This window comes from Carlito syrichta, unplaced genomic scaffold (genome assembly GCF_000164805.1).
Source record: "Carlito syrichta isolate Samal-C Ts95f unplaced genomic scaffold, Tarsius_syrichta-2.0.1 Scaffold68718, whole genome shotgun sequence".
In the NCBI taxonomy this organism is placed as follows: Eukaryota; Metazoa; Chordata; class Mammalia; order Primates; family Tarsiidae; genus Carlito; species Carlito syrichta.
Genome location: NW_007012814.1, coordinates 23,627 through 42,860, shown reverse-complemented (window position 1 = coordinate 42,860; position 19,234 = coordinate 23,627). Strand labels below are relative to the sequence as shown.

At 38.5% G+C, this 19,234-nt stretch overlaps 1 protein-coding gene across 1 annotated transcript in view; it reads right to left on the bottom strand.

The window, feature by feature from the left end:
* Positions 1–19,234, bottom strand: part of LOC103253937 (calcium/calmodulin-dependent protein kinase type IV) — a 39,002-nt gene that overhangs the window by 5,852 nt on the left and 13,916 nt on the right. The window contains exons 3-6 of the mRNA XM_021709404.1: positions 11,341–11,416; positions 7,387–7,513; positions 2,013–2,165; positions 446–953 (exon numbers count right to left, since the gene is read on the bottom strand). Coding sequence (XP_021565079.1) covers positions 513–953; positions 2,013–2,165; positions 7,387–7,513; positions 11,341–11,416 — 797 coding nt within the window. The 3' untranslated portion in view covers positions 446–512. The remainder of the gene's footprint in view (positions 1–445; positions 954–2,012; positions 2,166–7,386; positions 7,514–11,340; positions 11,417–19,234) is intronic.

Genomic DNA, 19,234 nt, shown 5'->3' with positions numbered 1-19,234 from the left:
CCCCTACAACCATTTCCTTGTAAACAGTTTGAACACATTAATGATAATAGGTAAAATGTTGTAAAAGTCATGGGACTATGTCCTGTAGCACTACCTAGTATTAGCTAAGTAGTAGTGCAAAGGAATTGCTGTCTTGTGAAGAAATCCAAAAGATGTAAAATGGCTAAGTTTTCAAAGCAAAAACAATTTGCTACAATTCACTTCAAATATGTACCACTGGTTACTGAAAATGTACACTTTTAAGTGTAATGTTGTGTTTACTTGCAATTTCAAATTTAAACTCATCGGTATTAGGTATCCATTACATGCCATAGAAGACACTATTATTTTCATAAAGCAGTCACATGCATTGAAAGTTAGGATTACCAACTGGTATATATGTATTTTTTGTTTTTTTTTGCACCTCAAAAAGAGAATCACTATAGTGCATATCATGCTTCCACACCTTTCTTGCTGAAGGACCAAGTACATAAAATGCAGAGATTTGGCTTCCAGATCTGAAAGAAGCCAACTTAGTACTCTGGCAGGATCACATCTTGCTGTGGAACTCCAAATCCCACAGCAGGGTTTCCTTGCCCTTCGCTGGGTGCTGCCGCTTCCTCCACAGTCTTCAGCTTCTCCTCTCCTAGGCCCTCCTCTATTTCCTGGTTGACCACCTTTATCCCATCCTCCAGTGCCTTGGGCACCATTTTAGGGCCCTCCTCAGCATTTATATCTGCATCTTTAGCTTCCTCTAAGGCCTGTATGTTCATCAGCTCAGCCTCTGCCCCCTTAACTGCTGCTTGGGCCCCATCTCCTTGAATTTTCTCTCCTTCTGGAAGGGCACTGATGTCCTCGTTGCCATCTTGGATTGGAGATGGATCTTGGCTCGCCTTGTGGCTCTCCTGGATGCTGCCATGGCTGCTGCTGGCACTTCCCAGCCGGGAAGAGGCCACCACAGCCTTCACTGCTGCCTGATTGGAAACAGAAGGGTGTCAAGTGTTACCTCTACTTAAAATCCCAAACCAGAACTCAACCCCAACACTGCTTTTAAGGAGTCTGTTTTATAGAATAGTGTTCAGTCCTTCAAAGTGTATTATTCCTAGATTGTTTGCTGAATAAAAATTTGTTTGGGGAGAGGACAGTAAAACCTCTTTAATTCCAAATTAATGTATTTAATCATCTGGACAATTTACAGCCTGAGTAGATGTGTTCATCCATGGATAATCAGTTTTCAAAAATTTTAGACTATGTTTCTCAAAGTATTTGTTTTATGGAATACTAGTTTCGTGGATGTTAGTAGTTATTACTACATGGATGTTATTATGAGAATAAAAGAGTTCCATGGTCAAACTAGCTTGAGAAATGCTAGGTTAGGTCAACGACATTTAATTTAGGGTATTTAAAATTAATTCGACTATAGAACCCTTTGGATTTATTTAGTCTGTATCAGCCTGTGAGCAATGGCTGATAGGACTCTATTTTTGACCTCCAGCTGTTCTCTGAGATCCCCTGCTTATATAGCTATTCCTAAACACTCTTATGTAATAGAAAAGCACTTAATCTTTATTCTGTATGCATTATATAAAAACAGATATATTTTGGTGAGTAATTTTCTATATAATTTAAATTTTTGACAAGTATAGTTATTATCTATATGACTAAATGCAGTTTTACAAATTATTTCCCAATTTTCACATATTCAGAAAGAAAACACCTTTTTTAATAGATATCAGTCACTCCTGAACAACAATGTTCAAGCAGTTCAGTTTAATTAGATGAGAAGTAGCAGTAATATATTTGGTGAGTAAATCTCAACTTATAACATGTTTTCTTTATTAATAGCAAATTTCTTGTAAGAGGATAACAAAAATTTTAAGAAGCTTTGTGTCAGTATTGGTGCAATTTCAAAGTGGGATTTCCCTGGTGCCATAAGAAATAAATAATAGTACTGGATGAAGAATGGTAGAACCATCACTGAAAAGTCAAGATAAAAGATAATTTAAAAAGCAAAACAAAACATGTTATTTTACCTTAAGTTTGCGCCGAGCATTGAATTCTTGGAGTTTCTTTTGAGCAGTGTCCATGTGTATAAAATTGGCTGCTTTACCCGTGACCCACGGGTGCTGGAGAGCTTGAAAGGTAGTCAGCCTTTTCTTTGGATCCAAAACAATTAATTTTCTGACCTGAAATGATAAAGAATCATAAAACGTAGGAATATTTTTATGGTGACCTGTACTTGCCCTCGGTTTTCAAACTTTCTAAGTCTTGTACTATTTCCCTAATAGTACAAATACATATACATTTAAAACAAACAGAAAAAAATGGTTTAAGTTCTCAGGAATCACTGTGGATAGGACTCGCTTCAGGTAGCAGTAGCTGAGAGAGTATGAGACGAAAAGAGTTTTGAACCACCTGAGACCCCAAACTGGCAGGCTGCTTTCCAGCATCAGTCAAAGAAACAGGTCCTCGCTTATCTGTGGACTAGAAAATTCTTTGAGGGTGGAACCAGCAAAATGATTCTAGGCTGAACTATGATATCACCTAGAATTCAGAACTTCAACTACATCTCTATGCTAATGGAATCATTACTGCATCCTCATTCTTTCCATGGGATTAAGTGGCAAACAAAAGGGCTAGTATCCCAGCCCTTTTGGAATTTTTTTTTTTCAGGTTTTCTTTTCTTTTTTTTTTTTCCTCTTTTAATTTTTATTTTAAAATTGTGGGGTGCAATTCAGGGTTAGGTATACAGATATTCATTGTGCAGGTACCCTTGTTGATGAGGTGTGCCTCCCCTTCCCTAGGCGGATATCAACTACTGTCAATCCCACCTCCCCACCCTCCCCATCCTCCGCAGTACCCTGCTACTGTCAATCCTTTCTTTATAGTATTATGGTAGTTGTTCAAGGTCTACTTATGAGTGAGAACACATGATACTCAGCTCTTTGTTTCTGTGAGAGATCACTCAGTATTATAAATTCTAATTCCAGGTTGCTGCGAAGTTCATGATTTTGTTCTTCTTTATGGTTGCGTAATATTCCACTGTGTATATGTATCACATTTTTTTATCCAGTCCTCTTTGATGGGCAGCACGGTTGGTTCCATGTTGTTGCTAATGTGAACAATGATGTGATAAATATACATGTGCAGGTATCTTTTTTATAGAGTGGTTTGAGTTCTTCTGGGTATATTCCCAGTAGGGGGATTGCAGGGTCATATGGAAGGTCAATTTTTAGAACTTTTAGGAATCACCACACTGATTTCCACAGAGGCTGTGCTAGTTTACATTCCCACCAACAGTATAGAAGTGTTCCCTTTCGCCACATCCTCTCCAGCATCTGTTATTTTTTGTTATTGATGATGGCCATTCTGACTGGAGTTAGGGGGTATGTCAGTGTAGTTTTAATTTGTATCTCCTTGATGCAAAATGTTCAGTTGGTGAGGCTGAACATTTTTTCATGTATCTGTTGGCTGCTCAAATGTCTTCTTTTGAGAAGTATCTATTCATATCTTTTGCTCACTTTGTAATGTGGCTGTTTGTTTTTTTCTTTTCAGCACATTTGAGTTCCTTGTAGATCCTTGATGCTAGGCCTTTGTCAGACATGGAGTTGGCAAATATTTTTTCCCAGTCTGTGGGCTGTCTCCCTGCTCTCTTGATGACTTCTTTGTCTTTGCAGAAGCTTGTTGGAATACTTCTTATGAGTCTATCTTTGGACATATAGTTTTTTTCTTTCTAATCCCTTCAAACAACAAGCCCGGTGCTAAGAAACCATTTTAGAATCTAAGTGAAGAAGTCAGTGGCTTGAGGGCATGATTCCTTAAAACTGAATCCAACGGAGGGCAGCTTGTTCTGGGAGATTTACTCTAGCTTGTGAGGATGAGCAGATCGCAAATTGAGAAGAGGGTCAGCAAATGGAATAATCCCCAGCCCTGGGCTCAGCAGGGGTGACTTGGTATGAGGTAGAGACTACTGGAAATCATGAAATGTGTTCAAGTCCTGGTTATACCTCTACTCTTGTGACCCTAGACATAAACATACATATGAATTGAGTGCTGATGAACACACCCCCAGTCTCTTTCCTTACGGGATCTCATTTCCACCTTAATCTCTTTGCAAATGCATTCTTAAATGCATATAAACATGTTTAAAAACTTATGTAATTATTTTAATAGCCTTATCATTTGGAAATATTAGCACCAGTTCATAAATGAAGGATGGAAGGAAGCTCAGAAAGACTTAACAACTTGCCTAAGATCAGACAGTTTGTAATTGGTAAAGCCTGTATTCAAACTGAGGTCTGTGTTATCTCAGAGCTCCTCATGTGGCCACTATACCATGATCCCTCCAGGGTGGTCAGTCTCTCTGGACTTTGACCTGCTCATGTGTAAAGTGAAAGCTTTGGGTGATTTTAGGTCTAAGATCTTTTCTAACTCTAATATCCTAAGAAGAAGTGAACACAGGCTAACAAAATCAGACAGCAAGTCAAAATGAGGACCACATATTGTCTGGTTCTTCCTTTTCTTTCTGTAATGCTTGCAAAAGAATGTGCGTTTGGGCTAGAGAGGCAGAAACAGGAAGTTGTTTAGGCTTAAAATCTGAGAGACGGTGAAAGAAAGGTTAAGAGGTAGAATGCAAGCTGGGTGCAGTGGCTCATGTCTGTAACCCCAGAACTTTAGGAGGCCAAGACAGGACTGCTTGAGCCTAGGAAGCCATGATTGTGCCACCGCACTCCAGTCTGGGCGACGGAGTAAGACCCCGAGTCAGAGAGAGAGAGAGAGAGAGAAAGAATGCATGGTAGTAGATAAAAATCTGGCAGTAGTCATAGCTATCACCTGTTGAACATGTGTACTAATAATTTTATTAAATGAGACCTAATCTTTGCAACATCCTTAACAATTAAATATTTTCCTCTTATGTGTCAATGATTCTTTTCCTCTTCCTCATTATTACCATCTACCTTATAAAAATGCAAAGAATTTATTGACAGTCAATATGTGCCAAAAATTTACCTACATAATGTTCATCATTACATTTGAAGAAACTGATGCACTGAATTGTTAAGAAACTTGCTGAAGATCAAATAGATCCAATGACTTTCTCAGGATTCACACTCAAAGCTTCAGCATTATCCTATGACCGGCACCCCTTAAAAACCAACTCTCCCACTTGTCCACACTGTAACCTCTGCTGGTGGCACAACAGATGTTGGTTTTGCCCGTAAGTACATATTTATGGAGCTCAAGGAGAACTCTAGCCCTAAAGTTTTATACAGCTATGAACCAACACAAGATCTAGCTGGATGAAGGAATATGAAACTCACCCTCTTATCCATTTAGTGTTTATTAGGGGTTAAACGAAATGGAAGGAGGGCTAAATAAGATTATTATTAAATTAGTTGGTGCCAGTTACTTCACATGCATTGTATTCCTTGATTCTCATAAAAACCTAAAGATAGGTACAATTATCATTCTAGATGAGAAAACTAAAACATAAATAGCAAGATCAAGGTCACATTTTTAGGCGATGACAAAGGGGGTACTCGAATCCAGGTGTGTCCGACTCTAAAACTCCACGATTTATTTCGACTCATCGATTTATTCAAGAAATGTTTATTGAGCACTATATGTCCTATATGGTACTAAGATCTGAGCATACATGCTTCTTCCTCTTCCAGAGCTTATTATCTAATTAGGGAATTGAACATGTAATGGTAAGTGATGACTATCATGAAAGGGGGAGTCTAAGGGCAAAGGAAGCATGCAGCAGAAAGAATCAACTAAGGAAAGGAGGAACTGAAGGGGAAGGTAGACCATGCTTTCCAAGGGATGTCTAGTGGCAGCTAGGGCTTGAGGACGACAGTTACCCAGGCAATAAGGGAGTATGTGTGTGTGTGTGTGTGTCGGGGGGGGGTGTTTGTGTGCGTGTGTGCGTGGGGGGAGGTTTGCGTGTGTGTGTGTGGGGGTGTTTGTGTGTGTGTGTGTTTAATAGAGAAGAAGAAGGCAAGGAGAAAGAAGAGAATATTATAAAGTACAGAAAAGAGCAGTGGCCAATATCCTGAGCTACACTGAGAAGGAAATGGAAGTCTGGAGCACTAGGTTGAAGAGTGATCAAGAAAGAGTGATATGAAATGAGTGATAATGTGGGAGAGGATGGCAGATTCCAGACGAAGAAGTGTTATGTAGATCTTGTTATGAGTTTTGGATTTTTAAACTAAGATCCTTAAAACAGGAGAGTGACATGATGTGATCGACTTATAACATGGATCCTGTGTAGACAGTATATTTGTGAAGGGCAAGAGAAGAGACAGGGTAACCCAGTAGGAGGTTGTGGCAGTGGTCCAGGTGGGAGAGAACAGTGGCTTGGATTGAGATAGAGGTGATGGAGGAGGAAAGAAGTAGGTGATACAAGAGATGTTAGGAGTGCAGGGTCTAACTTGAGGGAGGAGTGGGATAACATCTACACATCACATACGCTGGCCATCTCCTCCCAGTCACACTGGAAAAGTCATGGGCCTGGAAGGATCCATGAAAAAACACGGAGAGTATGAAATAAACCCTTGAATGGAAAAGAGCACTGTAAAGGGAGGTCTGGAAGCCTGCATCAGTCTTAATAACGTCCTTCTGCCTGGAAGCTGTGTGACCTCTGGCAATTCACTAACCTCCCTGGTTTTTCAAACGCTCATCTTTAAAATAAGAGAAGGGCTGGGTGACTCCTAACGCACTTTGTAAATCTAAAATTCTTGACTCAAAAGTCGGCTCTTGATTACTTCTGTGTCGATTTTCTCTAGAGGATTGATGGTAATTGTTTCAATCCCACGTTATCACTCTCTTAATTTTAGAAGAGGTGAACCACCTCCATAGAGGGTAAGTGTTTCCTCAGCGCAAGCAAACTTCAATATTAGCTTAAGTGAGAAGCAACATAAAACAAACACAATGCAATACTCATACAGTGGACCATTTTTATAATGCCGATGCTGCATATTGGGACCTATGTTACTATGAAGATATTTTATAAGTTTGAATGAAATTTTAGGAAACAACTTTGTTTTATTTTAAGAATATTTAAATCTAGGTAAAAGCAATCCATGTTAAATTTTTCTATGTAAATTATGTTTGGATTCACCTAGCACAGCTTTCTTCATAAGCAAAGCTCTATATTGATCAGGTAGTCAAAGTTCCTTAATTAAAACTGCAGTAATTGTAACTTGTAATAATTCAGCCTGAGATGAGTCAAAACATACCTTTTTAAAACTATCTATTAGGAAAATCCATTAATGTGCATTATTTTATTTAAAATACTTTAAAATTGAGAGGAAATATGGTATTATTAGGGACAATTTTTAAAAAATAACCCTGCTCGTTAATTAGTTAAAAATCCACTTATTTCATTTTGCTTGTTGCACTTACCAAGTCCTTGGCATTTAGAGATACTTCATCCCACCAGGGGGAGATAAAGTAATATTCACAATTCAGAATTCTCCTGAACATGAACTGATCACCTCGTTCATCATAGAATGGTTCAAATCCACAAAGTCTAGAGGGACAAAAATATAGAGAATACAATGTCTTTAGAAGTTCAAGTATATTTCATCAAATTTCTGCAGAAACTCAAGTCTGTCCTTTTCCCACAGTTTTCTGCTATGGAAGCAAGTCTACTCAGCACAAGCATGTAACTCTCTTGTTACAAGTCACTGTTGATAGTAAAACACACAATCAAATCTTCGGGCAGAAGGAACCGATATAATCAAGTTAGAATTTCTACAAAAAGCTATAATGATAATAATTATTATTGTGACACAAAGGACAATAATAATAATATTATTATAGACAGTAAACCAAGACCTTCCATGAATTTTTTATTCATAGGAATTAAGAAGATAGACAGACAGGCAGACAGAAATGGATTAGAATTCCAATGAAAGAATTAGGATTTTGAGAATAAAGAGATTAAAAAGTAAAGATTTTTTCTTCATTTTTCCCCTGTCCTATTCTATAAAATTCTTCATAGAAATGAGTAAGGCAATAAGACATTTCAATCTCATTCCTGCTTAGATTTCAGAGTGAATAAAGATGGGAGCTAAGATGATTGCCAGGGAATGGCCTTCAAAAATGTATTAATTCAGTGACCAGATGCAGCCAACAGAGAGGAGCAGCCTGGAGTCACCTCAATCTGTAAGTGACCCTCATTTCTGAGTATCTTAAAGACATTCTACTATGCTCACCTTCATTTTCTACCACAAAGTTAGCTTAAAAATAAATGGCAAAAATGGGAGAAAAGGAACAGAAAACCACCTTGGGCATCCGAAAGAAAGAGAGGAAGAGTGAGTTGTTTGAGACCACCAAGCTGCCACTTTTATAGATGAGTGGAGGTACTAAAATCACTACGGACAAAAAAATAAACTGGAAAAATAAAAAGTAAATAAGAGCTCCACCATGGCATGTGTTGCCTTTGACAAGAGTGGTGGTGGGGGAAAGAATGAATACGTTATATCTTCCCAAGTTCTGCCGTCAAGCCGGCCAGTTTGCTGCAGAGCATGAAAAATTCAAGTGCATCCTAATAGGATGGTTGGTTTTTTTTTTTTTTTTAGGAAGAAGGAATTTCTTAAGCCCTTTACTCACAGAAGGCTGCACTGGGAGACTCTTTGTCTCTTCCAAATACTCTGGAGCTAGCAAGGAAAAGGCAAAGCTTGACAATACTGAAGACTAGACCAGTGCATTCTACCTTTCTCTACTGAGCAGTCTGCACAGAGGACCTGCTCCAGACCTACCTGTGGAAGGAAAGCTTAAGGAGAGACAGAAGCACATGTCCATGCCTTGACAGGGAGAGTCTGGCCTTGCCTGGCCCTGCCCTGCCCTCTACAACACTAGAAAACTATGGCCTGTCATTGGTAAGTCACGGAGAAATAAGACAACTTTCCAGACTCAGTTTATGTTTCCCCTTCTGAAAAATCTAGCAACAAAAATGAAAATTCAGAAGTTACAGTGCTCAAATGCCTTTTCTTTTATTGTAATCATGTCAATGACTTTGGGTTACTTGTGCACTCTGCTCCCTTCTGACTCCAAGCCATTCTAGTGCAATGAGTCAGGTATGTAGAGGTCATATTCTCAGATGACTAGTAGGCCATTGAGTACACGCCAAAGTTAAACCAGTACAATAAAAGAGATACATAGGTCTGATGGTACAATCCACTAGAGAAAATGTGCCAGTGAATCTTGCCAGGTAGACTTCACTAATTATTAACTAACTACAGATTAAGTAAACAGTCCTCAAGTTTAGGTGCTGACAGACACTAGTCTAGAACTAAAAGATATTAGTTGTAAGTAGCACGGTGCTTTTCATTTTGGGGATTATTATTATTCTCATCTGACACCTACCGATTAATTACCCTAACTATATAAGGGTAAAATAAATTTAAAAGTAGTTTATATAATTATCTTCAGGATTATAATAACATATTTCTCAAATGATTATAATTTTTTCCTTCATTTTACCAAGTCAATGGCCATATTATAAAGTTTTACTTACTCCATATTCTAATTTTTCTGGGCAAATGCAACTTAATTTCCTATTTCTATCTTTAAGTTTTAAAAAAAATATTGTTAATACTTCAACTTCCACAGTATATTTCAACACAAAATTGCAATTGGATGTTTTTACATTTTAAGGCTAACCTGAATCCTTCTTTGCATGCATTAACTACATAATTTAGGAGACATATTCTTTCTCTAGTATAAAGGTGATCTCAAACACAAGAAGAAAAAAATTCTATGATGTGTCCAGATTCATTTTAGTGAATCAAGCATTTCATGTGGCAGACACATATTAGCTAACAGTTTGTATTTTCAAAAGAAAAAATAATGGTTCTCCACCTCTCCATATTTTTCCAAAGCTTTAATACATTTTAGAAACACTGAAAATTGAACACTGAAAATATCTTTTGACATTACATATTAGCAGATGGCTATTTTATGGGTTGTTTGTTAAACTTTTTTGTCTTGGCTATAAACACACACACACACACACACATGCACACACACTCCAAGTGAACTTAGAGTTTGCTAACTTGTTTAGGGGTCCTACTCCAATTGCCCCATTCCTAGCCCATATGGCCTGAACTTATATTTGTTAAAAACATATATATATTTTTAAACCTCAAATCAACTCTTTCTTCTGTATATTGAATTGTGTCCCCCTCATTCCCAAATTCATATGTTGCAGCCCTAACCTTCAATTGATAGTATTTGGAGATGGAGCCTTTGGGAGGCAATCAGCTTTAGATGAGGTCGTGAGGGTGGGGCCTTCATCCTAGGAATTAGTCTCCTAAGAAGAGACACCACAGAGCTTGCTCTCTCTCTCCACTATATGAGGACACAGTGAAAAGGTGGCCATCTGCAAGCAAGGAAGAAGGCCCCTAATCAAAATTCAATCATGCTGGCGCCCTGACCTCAAATTTCTCAAACAGCCTCTAGAGCTGTGAGAAAAATTTCTGTTGTTCAAGCCACCCAGTCTATATATTTTATTATGGAACTCCAAACAGACCAATATACCTTCTTTTGAGCCCTTCGTCTCTTTATAGATTTGAGTATATGGGTTCCAACAACTCACTCTGCCACCATAATGCCACCATATCTGCTTGTTTTGAATTAAACTCTTGAACTCATTGATATCTTGTTTTATAGTTGTTCTGCAGCAATCTTTCTTTTCAGACACTTTTATTTAAATCACTTGTGATTCCATTATGTCTCTGGCAAATTTCCAGAAACTTCTTATTTCTTATTGGACAGAAGCTCAGGAATGAAGTTGGGGATAACATAGAGTGAAATATTTAGATTATTTCTTTTTTGTCCCATAGAAATATGGAGACTATTAAAGCCAAGGCCCTTAAAAACCTAACAAGCATAGGAAACAAAATTGATATCCAAAATGCACTTAAAATATTCCTGATACACCAGTTTGGAATTGCTTACAAACATAAACATTCCCCTTTAAAAGGACTAAGAGTCTAATTATTTTAGATGAGATGCAAATAACTAAAACAAGAGCAAGTTTAATAGGTGAACTTGGGTTTTCACATTGATTTTTCTATTGTCAAATAATGAATTGTTCCCCAAATCTACTGTATATTACATAGTGAAATGAGATATAGAAAAGCCCTGGACAAAAATTCTGGTTCCAAGAAAATTACAAAATAAAATGCAAAGTTCATTTTCAGAAAATTCTATCACTAACTACATTTAGTATATAATAGAAAAATCACAAAAAGTCAAACAGTAATCTTAGTTTTTATGAGGACTGGAGGAACCCAGAAAATGCCACAGAGAGGCAAACAATTTGCATAAAGATTGCTTTTCTTCACTTACAAGATGTAGGTGATTATTCCTACAGACCACATGTCCACCTCAGGTCCGTAGGCACAGCCTCTAAGAATTTCAGGTGCTGCAGAAAGAGTGAAAATTGTGTTAAATTGGAGCTTAAATTCAACATTCTCATTTTAATAACAAGAAATGGGAAAGAAACAAATTTATGAACAAAATTTTAGAACACTTTTATAAGCAATTTTCTCTCCCCAAACCACATTCAACTACAAATTCTCATGTATATTTTAGTGGAAGAGATTATAGTTTATCTGTGTTCGGGATGCATAAAAATAATGCTATTAACTTTGATATTTTACATTGGGACTTCATGATACTGCTCAAATCAGGTCGCTAGAGCTCTATCTCTGCTACAAAAGACTTCTTACTTCAAAGGGAGCTTTGTAATAGAAAATAAAGAAGTGAAATTAAGCATAATAAGGGAGAAAAAGGTATAATTATGCTATCACAAGATGTATAAATGCTTGGAACAAGGGGCATCTGTCAGTGTGTGTATCTGATGATGTGTCAGTGGGGACCAGGGCAGAGAGTGGGGAGGGCTGGCAAGACTCTAGTTTTGGAAGTTTGGAACAGGAGCCAGAAGGGTCCCTGGAACATGTCCTGGCATTGAGAGCTGTATGTAGGTCTCCAGAAAGCAGCTGTTCCCAGTCATCTTGGGGTCATGAACTAAGAAAGGGGACCTCCCTGTGCACAATGAGGCAGCTCACATTAGTCCTGTCTTTTGCTGTGACAAGGGAATGTCTTTGCAGCCACGAAATGGCCTGGGAGTGAAAAATAGCAATATATTTTATATTTTTATTACCTTATATCTATGAAAATGGGTGATCAATTGCATCCAGTGATTTGTCCTGAGTATTAAGGCTGTTGTTTGTTTGCCTAACTAGCAACAGAAGAAAAGGAGAAATGAGAGTCTGTCATCTATGGAGAAATAGGGCTCAGGCCTATAGCCCTGAATAGTCGTCTTCTATTTTAAACACAAGTGCAGGAGGTGCCCAAGGAAGGAGTTGCTTGATGAATGCCAAGGACTGCTTAAAAGAGGCTTTAAGGACAAGGCCACTACACTGCTCCTCTGGGATGGCGGCTAGAGTGTAAGTGAACTGGATTCCTTTTTTCATGCAGGTTGGAAATATATTCAATGGTAGCTATCAAGGTGAGCTCTGGAAGGAGGCTGTCCTCATGGGACTCTCGATTTATGATACAGGAAGGAATTCTGTAGATATTCCATTGAATTCTTCCCATATTGTCCCTTACTTCTCGCCCTGTTCCATTTAGGGTTTTCTCTTCCCTATGGAAATTGTGTTACATAAAATATGAAGCATCTTCAAAAAGTTCACAGAAAATGAGTCTTATAAAAATTAAGTTTTTCAATTTTTTTGCACCAAAATAAACTCATGCTAGCTTGTTCTAACATGTTTGAACAGGATATAATTTGAGGCATTAAAACATAATCAGTTTGAAAAAAGCCTCTATCAAAGCAACATGAATTCAGTTAAAATGTCAGTAAGAACAAACTTTGTGAAGTCCCTCCAATAGGAGATGAAGAGATGTACTAAGGGCATGTATTCTAGCACTCTAAATAGCAATTTGGAAAGATGCACCGTTTAAGAAGTTGTATCTGCAACCAATAACTTTTTCTTATCTTCAGGTGATTTATTCCTGGAAATTTTTCAGTATTTAATTTAAAAAACAAGAAAACCGTATACTCAGTGCCAACATCACTCACTCTGTCAAGCTAGCTTTCATTTCCTGGGGCGATCTGTACCTCCTCAGAAGATGCCTCTGAGCCCCAGCAGCCCCAACAGTGAACTCCCACTGGCAAAGGGAACTCAAATTAGACTGCCATTACAGGAGGACTGCTACTGCCTGTTCTTGTCTCTGGGAGCTATTCCAGTCAGTGGGCTAGATATACGCATATTGAACATGCATATTGAGCATGCATTAGTCCTTTCACTCAGGTCTTCACATCAGTGATTCTTATCTGGTCTGATGTGATATCAAGCCCCACAGTGAGATTTAAATATAAATACAGAACTAGACAGTTTTTACATTTCTGGGTCTTGGTTTTTTACGTCTAAAGTTGAAGTGAATTAAGCTAGCTGACTTCCAAGTTAACTTTGAGTTTTAACCTGCTACCCTCTGCAATATTAGTTATGGCTCATTCAAGCAAGAAGAGAGGTCAAGAACAAATATTCTGACCTGCAGAACTTGTTGCATTTCTCATTTCTTCTGTGAGTATGGCTACTGTGTAGGCTACCCTGCAGGTCCCATCCTACTGGTTCTGGTGAAATTAATCATCCCATCCTTTGCTGGCCTGAGACACATTCTGGCAAGTGTTTTCTCTGGCCATTGCTCACAGCTCCCAACACAAGAGCCCCAAAGAAAGTGAATACTTTTGAACAAAGTGCTTTTTGCATTCACTTTGTAGGGCACCTGGGTTTGTTTCATACTCAACATGGCAATATCTACCTGACCTCCCTTCAAGGCTCTGGGTGCAATCTTACTCTCCAGAGGCAATTTATTTTCTTGCAAGGCAATATGCTGCAATGTGAGTAAACCTGTCATGTAAAAAGCTAAATGTTCCACATGAGGTTAACTGAGACAAAAGGAATATAGAATATTTTTGCCTTCCATAGTAAATTTCTTTTTAAAAGGAATTGTTTTGAAAATAACATATATTTCTAGCCGGAGTCGGTGGCTCAGCCTATAAACATGCGCCTTGGGAGGCTGAGGTGAGTGGATTACCTGAGCCCGTGGGTTCGAGACCCGCCTGGGCAACTTGGTGAGACCTCATCTCTACAATAAATTAAAAAATTAGCCAGGTAGCGCGCGCCTGTAGTTCCAGCTACTTGGAAGGCTGAGGTGGAAGGATTGCTGGAGCCCAGCGGTCGAGGCTGCAGTGGCCGGGAGCGGTCACTGCACTCCAGTCTGGGCAACAGAGTGAGACTCCAACCCCCCCCCAAAAAAAAAAAAAAGAAAATAACATATATTTCTAAAACATAATACAAAATGGGGTGAACAAAATGCCTAGATACAATTAGATACCATTCTCAGTAGCGTTTAAATATTTTAAATAACTAGTTAAACTGAGCTTGACTTTGTTCAGAACCAGCAGAACACACCCTTGCAACCTAGTTGAACTTTTTCTAAGAGCCAAAAGCTTTTCTAGAATAAAGTTCAGTTTCTGGAACTCTGGAGCTTCCTGTCTCCTAGGTATCAAATGTCCTTGCAGGTAATTTTACTAATTTCTGATCTCCTTAGAGTGAGAAATAGTTTACCACTTTCAATTTAGTTCAGGAAAAGACATCAATCAGTCTACCTTTTGATGCCATAATAAGTGCCTCTGATTGTCCTTCATATCTGTTCTCACCTCATCATCAAACCAAGCAAACAAAAAAAAAAAGGAGAAGAAAATCATTTTAAGGTATAAAACAGGTTTTTAAAAAAATGTATTTTAAAAGACTGAGAATTGTCTTTTCTGAATTAGTCAATAATCATTTACTGATTTTTCTGGCTGTATTCCAAGTGAGTCCAAGCTGTCTGTCACTTTCCAAAATCATCTTATCATTCACATTATTGCTCATTAAACATTAAATGCTACAGAACTCCCAGTACATTCCACACTTCAATCTCCAACACAGAATAATTTTGATAAAGGGTCTTAGGAATACCAAGATACCAGAATTTAGCCTTTTATAAAGCAATTTTAATTAAGTATAAAAATTACAAAAAACTTTCAACTTTATAATATAGTATATATGCATTAATATATCTAGGCCACAGAGTGCTTTTTTTTTTTTTTAAATAAGATAACACCATCGAAACACTTAGAGATTGAGGGTCCATCTAGAGATTGAAATGAATTCCACTTTATCAAATAAATCACTGTATCCAGTTCTGGAAATGAATTTAAAGTATAAAGCATCAGATATGACCTATAACTTAACTTATAGAGACCATTGGTGCTAGATTTGCCCTCTTTTCCTAAAGCCCTAGGAGAAAAATAATGGGAAGAGTTAGGTCACTGACCATTCTTTCATTTCTTCAGTGCCCTAGACAAGATTTATGATTCTTTTCTACTTAATAAGGGAAAACTACAGAATGGCATTCTGGTTTTTTTGTTTTGTTTTGAGTTGGAGTCTCATTCTGTTGCCCAGGCTGGAGTACAGTGGCATGCTCATGTTCACCGCAGCCTCAACCTGCTGGACTTAGGCGATGCTTCTGCCAAGTAGCTGGAACTACAGGCATGCACCACCATGCCCAGCTTTAGTGTATTTTTTGCTTTAGTGTAGAGATGATGTTTCACTAAGTTGCCCAGGCTAGTCTCGAACTCCTGGGCTCAGGTAATCCTCTCGCCTCCACCTCCCAAAATGCTGGAATTATAGGCATGAGCCACCATGCCCAGCAGAATGGCGTTCTTTATCAGAAGATTTTTCAAGCTATTGTTAACTCTTTTGGAAAAAAAAAAAATCCTGAGAGAGACTAAGGTGAATAAAAACAGGTTAATTCACTCACTCATTAAATAAGACATCAAATATTTATTAAGCACCAACTATAGGATGAGCACTGTACTGTTCAGAGTTCTGGGAGGATAATGGAGAGTTAAAGAGAACGTGTCCCTGCCATCACGGAGCTTACAGTTATTGGGGGGAGGTAGAGGCTAATCAAAAACATCAAATGAATAAATGCAAAGTAGTAGGTAAATGGAAGTGCTTGGAGGGAGGATATCTTCAGTCAGGTTTGGCCTGGTCACAGAGGTCAGGGAAGGTGACAGGAGCAAGCGATGTTTGTATTGGGACGTGAAGGATCTAGAGAAGTGAACTAGGCAAAGAGGGGGAGGTCAGCAGTAGAGGAAAGAGAAAGAAGAGAGTTGTGAGTGGAGAGAACACCTATGCAAGGACCTCGTGGCAGGAAAGAGCAAGGGACACTCGAGGAGCTGATGGAAACCAGCATGGCTGGAGCAGGGCTCAGGTGTGATGAGCAGCACCTTTCAGGCAGGTGGAGACTAAGTGCAGACCCAGTAGGTCTGGGGTTTTGTTTGTTTGTTTTTAAATTCTCTCCTTTGCTTCTGCTTTAGCAAGTCAAAACATACGGGGGGGATCTGTTTTCAGCTTAAAGTTTGAATCTGACTTTCCAGAACTTCTCTCCCTACTAGAGCTGAGAGAAACACACTGGAAATTTTCCCAGTGGGAAGCTTGTCTTGAATTCAGTTTTCTAGAGCCACTAAAATCCACTGCATCATTTACTCAGCATCTAGATTCTCTCTAAACTTTGCCTCTTGGGAGGAGGTGGTGGGCAGTGTGGAATGAGGTGGGCGGAGGGGCTGTGTCCATGGGAGGCAGAAGAGCAGTGTTTAGAAATTCTCTGCCCCTTCTCTATCCCCAACTCGGCCAAGGAACCCAGAAGAGAAGAATGCACTTATGGCAGCTGCCTATGGGCGGTAGCAGTGTCCACAGCCAGGGAGACTCCCCACTGGGTGCTTTTCTTAGCCTCAGTACCTAGTGCAGTCCTTTGTTTGGCTGTCACCTACATTTGCTAAGAAAGGAGCATAACCTGTTTAAAACTTGGTGCAGTTTTTGCTTTGACAACAGCTAAGAAAAGAAACACTCCTGTTCAGTAGGCCAAGTGCTATGACAAGGGTGAGGATCAGACTGAAATACACTTGAGACTTCCAGGGAGTTGCCTCTGGCTAGGCACAGCCTTGTCAGTTTACTATGAAGGATCTCAAAACATTCTCAATGCTATGAGTGCCACGCTGTGAAAGAGGTTGGGAAGGACTGAGAAAGTATTTGATGTCTCTGTCACTTTAGTTATCAGTGACTTGAGAATGGAGCCGAAAAAAAAAATTTAGATGTTTTGAAACATAAGTGATATGCTTTATGTTCAAACTCATTCCTTCCTTTCTCCAGGGATTTTGATTTTTCACACTACAAATATCAGTCAATCCAACTCCTGCTTCATGTTTTTCATTTAAGCTTAAAATAAAGTCTTCCTTGCTACAAGAATTGTGTGATTTTCTTTTTGTATAAATCTTTTAAATGGGTAAAGAAAGTTTTTTCCTCATCTTACTTTTACTTAAAAAAAAATACTCTGAAGAGAAAGTCAAACATTTGAGAACACCTAGTGTTTTCAGAAAAGAAAAAAAAAAGACATAAACACAACTTATTTTTTATTATGATTCCACTGAGCCCTCCCATCTTGAGATAATTGCTATTTTCTCCAAATCTGAATCAGACTGAGTCTCCTGATCATTTAAAGTTGTGATGAAAGACAGCAAGGGAGTATTAACTGTTGAAAAGCTGCCTTTCAATCTTTGTGGGATGCGGCACGGCAAAAGAAATAAACCCAACTGATCCTAACATTAATATAATATAAGAATTTCTTCTGTATATGGAGATGCAATATAATGAAGCTGTCTCGTGTTAAGTATGGCAAATAACTGTTTTTCTCTAAAGGAACTATAAACCTTCTCACTGATGACCATCAATAGTAATTCTTTTGAAACTCTTTATTTTATGCATATTCTTTCTGTAATAGCATTCTAAAGTGGAACATTTTGTGGGTGTTCAGGGCCAAAATAAGACATTTTAAGCAAGTCTTCTACCCACTTGCCATCAATCACCTCTTCCTTTTGACCTCTCTTCCTCCCATCACTCCACCCTCACATATGTAATAATAGAGTTGAATCCTCACAGGACTGTGAATTATCGGCACAGTTGGTTCTGTTTTTGAAGTAAATGCCTTCTGGTTATATAGAAGTGGGCATTGAAAATGGTTTATGGTGTGGAGACCCAGAAGTTAAGGATTACCATTACATTAAAAGACAGTCTCTAAACTCAAAGAGGATGTGAAAAATCAGGGGAGGATGTTGGGGACAATCTTTGAGACTCAATTTTATCAGCCATCTCAAGTCAAAATCTATTGTGTTAGCTTTGATTTAAGTAGTTTCCATAATCCTCAACTTAGTCTAAGTATATAGCATATGTATATATGTATATGCTATCAGCTTTTGGGGTGATAGCACTGAATACTATACAAGGGGGGACCAAAAAAAAACCCTGGAATTTATTTATTAAAAATTGTGTATTTATTCTTGCATGTTTAAACTTCAGTCACCTTCAAAGTACTCTCTGATGCAATATACCCATCAAGAAGCTCTTTCCACTACTCAAAACAGTTTTAGAACTCATCGATTTTGATGCCTTTTAGTGTTTCTGCCACCTTTTGTTTCACCTCTTCCACGATGGCAAAACCTTTCAGGCCTTTGTTCATCAGGGAAACAAAAACGTCCCTCAGAGTGAGATCAGGTGAATAGGAAGTGTGAGGCATGGGGATCATGCTGGTTTTTGGTAAAAAAAATGGTGAATGCTCAACACGATGTGGGCAGGTGCACTTGCAAATCACCCATCATGAAGTGGGTAAATGTGTTGAAAGAATCAACAACAAAAACAATCACTGAAGCCCACTCTTATAACAATGCTAGCTGGTACATTGAAGCCCATGGGTTCCTAGAACACTTACCTAGTAGGGGAATCCACTTCTGGGTTTTTTTGGGGTCCTCCCTCATATACTATATGTCTTCTGGGTTATACAAAAATTAACAGGACTCTTCCTCCTCCCCCTTTGCTGATATCTCTGGATCCTGAGAGAGAAGTCAATCAGCTCTCTGAACACTTCTCAGGTCAGGGAGGCAGCCCCTTCTATTGCTGACAGCTTTAGTTGTTAGATTTTTTTTTTTTGTATATTAAGCTCAAATTCTGTGCCTTGCAATAACCATGCATGATTTCTAAATCTATCCTCTGGAGCCTTCTCTACTATTTGAAGTTCTATAAGTGATAAACGTGGTTCCTTCTCATCTCTCTGGTCTACTAATGGTGGTACT